Here is a 3,786-nt window from a genome sequence, read left to right on the forward strand (position 1 = left end):
AGAATTATCAATTTTGAACATAAAGTATTGTCGAGAAGAAGCTAGTATCTGTGTCCGTCAAACCACGCAACCACACGACACGGTGTTTGCACGACTGTGCTGTGAATAGTCACTCTGCCCACGCCCCACAGAATCAAAAGTATCCACAAATGATTACTCTTAGCAGAGGTTTTGTTTAACGAGAAGCGCAAGACACAACAAACAAACTTGTTGGTCGTTTTTACGCTTAGCTCAAGCGTACGCTTACGCTGAATGTGTGACACTGGTTGGATATGCGTATTAAGTTGGTATCAGGGACAGTGCGTGCGTCGGGCCAGGTCGGGCATTCCCTCAGGATCCGCTCCTAGCGCCCAGAATCAGTCGGGCCAGGGGGGTGTGCCTATCCACGTCCTTGTCGCGATATCTTCGCAAGGTTACCCGGCCATAGGGTCGCTCGCGAGTCAACGAACACCGCCGATCACCTCTCACCGTCACCTCGCGACCCGCGACTTGTCGTCTCGCGGGGTGCTCGTGGTGGTCGCGGCCGTCGCGGTGTCTCGGGTGTTGGTAAGTGGAGAAACGGAAGACGAACGCTGAGCGCTAAGAATTTGTAGTTTTCTTTTACGCTGGCGTACGCTAACACGGCGTATTGGTTGGCAACACTGGTTCTGAATCAATCTCGGAAAAAGTGTGTGTCGGGCATTCGCTCAGCATTCATCCATGTACCTTTCGGCGTCTGTTTCTGGGCTGTTCCATAGGCTGGCGCCACTCTTCTTGTGCAAGCCCAGCCCCCCCCCCCTCCCTCCCCACAGCCCACCGCGGTCCTTCTGTGTAGCTGCACAAATACGGTTTATCTCAAGTATAAAATTCTATTTGCTGTGTTGCCACGTTGTGGGCGAAAAGGTCTATTCGGACACACTCTAGACCAAGTCCGCTGAGCTCGCATCTCCTGCCTCCCGGCGCTTATGCTTCCGCACGCCGTCTGGGACATTCCAGACTCTTCTCCCTACCTTTAGCATGCATTCAGTGCGCCTTCCGAAGGATTAACGCCGATGCCGGCCGATATCGTGCTACTAGGAGTGCTACTAGGAGTGCTGGGGGCTAGGGCTGAGGAATTGCCACACTTCGCGGTTGAAGGATGGTTAGTACGGTGAGTCAGGGCCACGAAAAAACAGTATGCAGTCATGAAACGGGATTTAACCCCAACCCCCGACAAATCAGTACATCTCGAAATTGTCCATTTCGTTGGCTTGGGAATGGTTCCATGTTCTAATTTCCAGCTGGAACAGCAATAACAAATAGTACCAGTGTTTTGCAAATTTATTGTTACTACGTTTCATATGCAATACATGACACCTACAAAACATTTCATTGTACATTCGAAGACGATAATTCTGAATCTGGAAACATCCTCGCCCAACAGTACAAGTATGTCTTGCTATTCCGATAGTGCTGCATGTGACAACCTTGTTTGCAAGATTGACACTTCCACTTTGAGTATTTTTCACTATAGCAACTCATCCTTTCACAGCGTATGCTCAGTTTGATTTTGGGATTTAGAGCGAGAAACTTCTCGACTGAGTCCTCGTGCCTCCAGCCGTGAGCGCATTCGGGTTGGTCTCGGTCACCACCCCTGTCTGGACCCTCAGGCGTCAGGCGCAGGGTGTCCAGGGCCGGGGCCGTGTCCGGTGAGATGGCCTCCAGCAGCTCCTCCGGGACCCCAAACACATCCACCGAGAGAGAGCTCAGGGCCGGCATGGAGGGGAGCGCCCTGGCCAGCGGTTCAAGGTAGGGGTAGGGGACTCTTTCACCTTCACCCTCGCCGTCATCATCATCATCAGGCCAGATCGTGTTTTCGATGTTCAGGACTTGCACGCCGTTCTGTCCCGTGCCGGCTAGCGCCCCGACCAGGTCGACCCCGACGTCAGCCGGGTATCTGTCGTCGGACCTGTAACATAGGGTGACGTCGCGCAGGTGCCGAGCGCGGCGCAAAAAGTTCGCGGCCGCGGGGGCGACTTGCTTCATCGCGGATGACACGTAGAGGGTCAGGTTCGTGAGCGAAGCGCTCGCCGCCAGGTCCTCCATCGAGGGGAGCAGCGGGCAGGTCAGCTGTTGGAGGTGGGCGACACCGGCGAGCAGGGACGCCGTCGAGCTCGACCGCGCGGTCATGCGATCCTTGTCCCCGAGGTCGACGACCTTCAGGGTCGAGGCGTGCCCGGCCAGCACGAAGTTAATGAAGCCCTCCGACGCCAACTGGAAACTGCACTGGAAATATTCCAGGGACGGAGTGTGCACTGTGCAGGACAGACCATCCGCGAAGGGAAGTCGAGGCGGGTACGAGTAACATTTAATTTCTAGCTTCTTCAAGACAGACGACGTCGCTAACGTCAAGCACAGCGCGCCAGTTTCGGCCTTAACAACGTCACAGAGGGTCAACGCCACGCGTCTCAGCCGGCCGAGCGCCTCCTGGTTGCGGATCATGAGGTTGGCGAGCACGGCGCTGGACGCGTTCATCTCCAGCTCCAGCTCCCTCACGGCGCACTTCGTCCTGTCGTACGAGACGTGGTGGCTCCTCCCCTCGAGCCGGAGGGTCAGCTTGTTCAGGCGCGGCGCCAGGCGCAGCACCCGGCACACCGCTTTGTCGCCGGTCCCGGCCCTGCCGCTGCTGCAGCGCTGGCGCCGCCACACGCCCGGGTGCAGCGCCAGCGCCCCAAGCTTCTTGCACACAAGGCGGCACGCGAAGAGGTCCTCTGTCCGCAAGTACTCCATCACCGTGAGCAGCAAGTCGTTCGGCAGCTGCTCCATGCTGAGGGCAAAATGCAAAGCACAAAATGGGTATTAACCGGTATCACGTGTATGAAAGTCAGCCCTTTTGGGATCGCGTAGTACATAGAGAGTGAGGGGTTACAATCAGTGTCGGCTGGCCTTACCTACTTTTATGTTGTACAGCTGGGCAAGGACTCGTCGAGTTGTCGATGTGACCGAAGCTAGAGATGCGACCGTGACTTGACTGAACTGATGTCGTCTGCGCACCACCGCCGTCTGAGGTGCGCACTGTACTGTACGTACCACCCAGCAGGCTGCAGGCTGGCCTAGTCCTGGTCAACGACCTGACCACGGCCACTGCTACGGTTTGGTTGTTACCTACCTGGGCTTCCCCGGACGCCTCTTACTTGCCCGACCGGCAAGCGAGGAGGGGGGGGGACGAACCTGGCTAAGATGAGGGGAGGGGGGGGGGCGTCGTGCAGAGCACTTTCTCCTACCTCCCTAATGGGCTCGCTGAACGTAAAAACGTCTAACTCTTTGTTTGATATATAAGAAAATACGGCAGCGGCGTGTCGCCGCCGGCACGCCAACCAGCAGAGTTTACCAAGGTTAGTCCAGCCCCTCGGTCCGGCAGCCGTGACGCCGTGACGAAAGTAGGAAAGTGATTCAACTCTGAGTGATTCGACCAAAACGCCGCCGCCGCCGTCGGGATCCGTCGATCAACTCGGAACAAACTTCCCGCTCGGCCCTTTGGCATCCGCTCGGCTTCGGCATTGTCCTGTCTGTCTCCGTCTGCACGGTCGCGCGCACCACGCCGCTCTGCGACCCAGCACTTGGAAACCCAAGTGTCAAGTGTCTGAATGTCGGACACGTGTGGGTGTGTAATAATTACCTATTCGTAAATCACCCGGTACTACACCTACGGAGAGAGTAAAAGTGAGAATTTTCCTTTGAAAAATTACACGCTACTTGTGCCGCAATGTGTGCGAACGACGTTCACACACCTCAAAGTTTGCGGCATTCACACACTTGGGTTCCCTG

At 56.2% G+C, this 3,786-nt stretch overlaps 1 protein-coding gene across 1 annotated transcript; it reads right to left on the reverse strand.

The window, feature by feature from the left end:
* Positions 1–1,309: 1,309 nt before the first annotated feature.
* On the reverse strand, positions 1,310–3,033 carry LOC127749498 (uncharacterized). Its single transcript, XM_052267799.1, has 2 exons — positions 2,910–3,033; positions 1,310–2,785 (listed from the first exon to the last, which is right to left on the reverse strand). Exon 2 carries the CDS (start codon positions 2,782–2,784, stop codon positions 1,348–1,350), a length of 1,437 nt encoding a protein of 478 aa, XP_052123759.1. The 5' UTR covers position 2,785; positions 2,910–3,033; the 3' UTR covers positions 1,310–1,347.
* Between the last annotated feature and the right edge of the window lie 753 nt (positions 3,034–3,786).

The sequence above is a fragment of the Frankliniella occidentalis genome, unplaced genomic scaffold (assembly GCF_000697945.3).
Source record: "Frankliniella occidentalis isolate FOCC.00 unplaced genomic scaffold, Focc_3.1 Scaffold59, whole genome shotgun sequence".
In the NCBI taxonomy this organism is placed as follows: domain Eukaryota; kingdom Metazoa; phylum Arthropoda; class Insecta; order Thysanoptera; family Thripidae; genus Frankliniella; species Frankliniella occidentalis.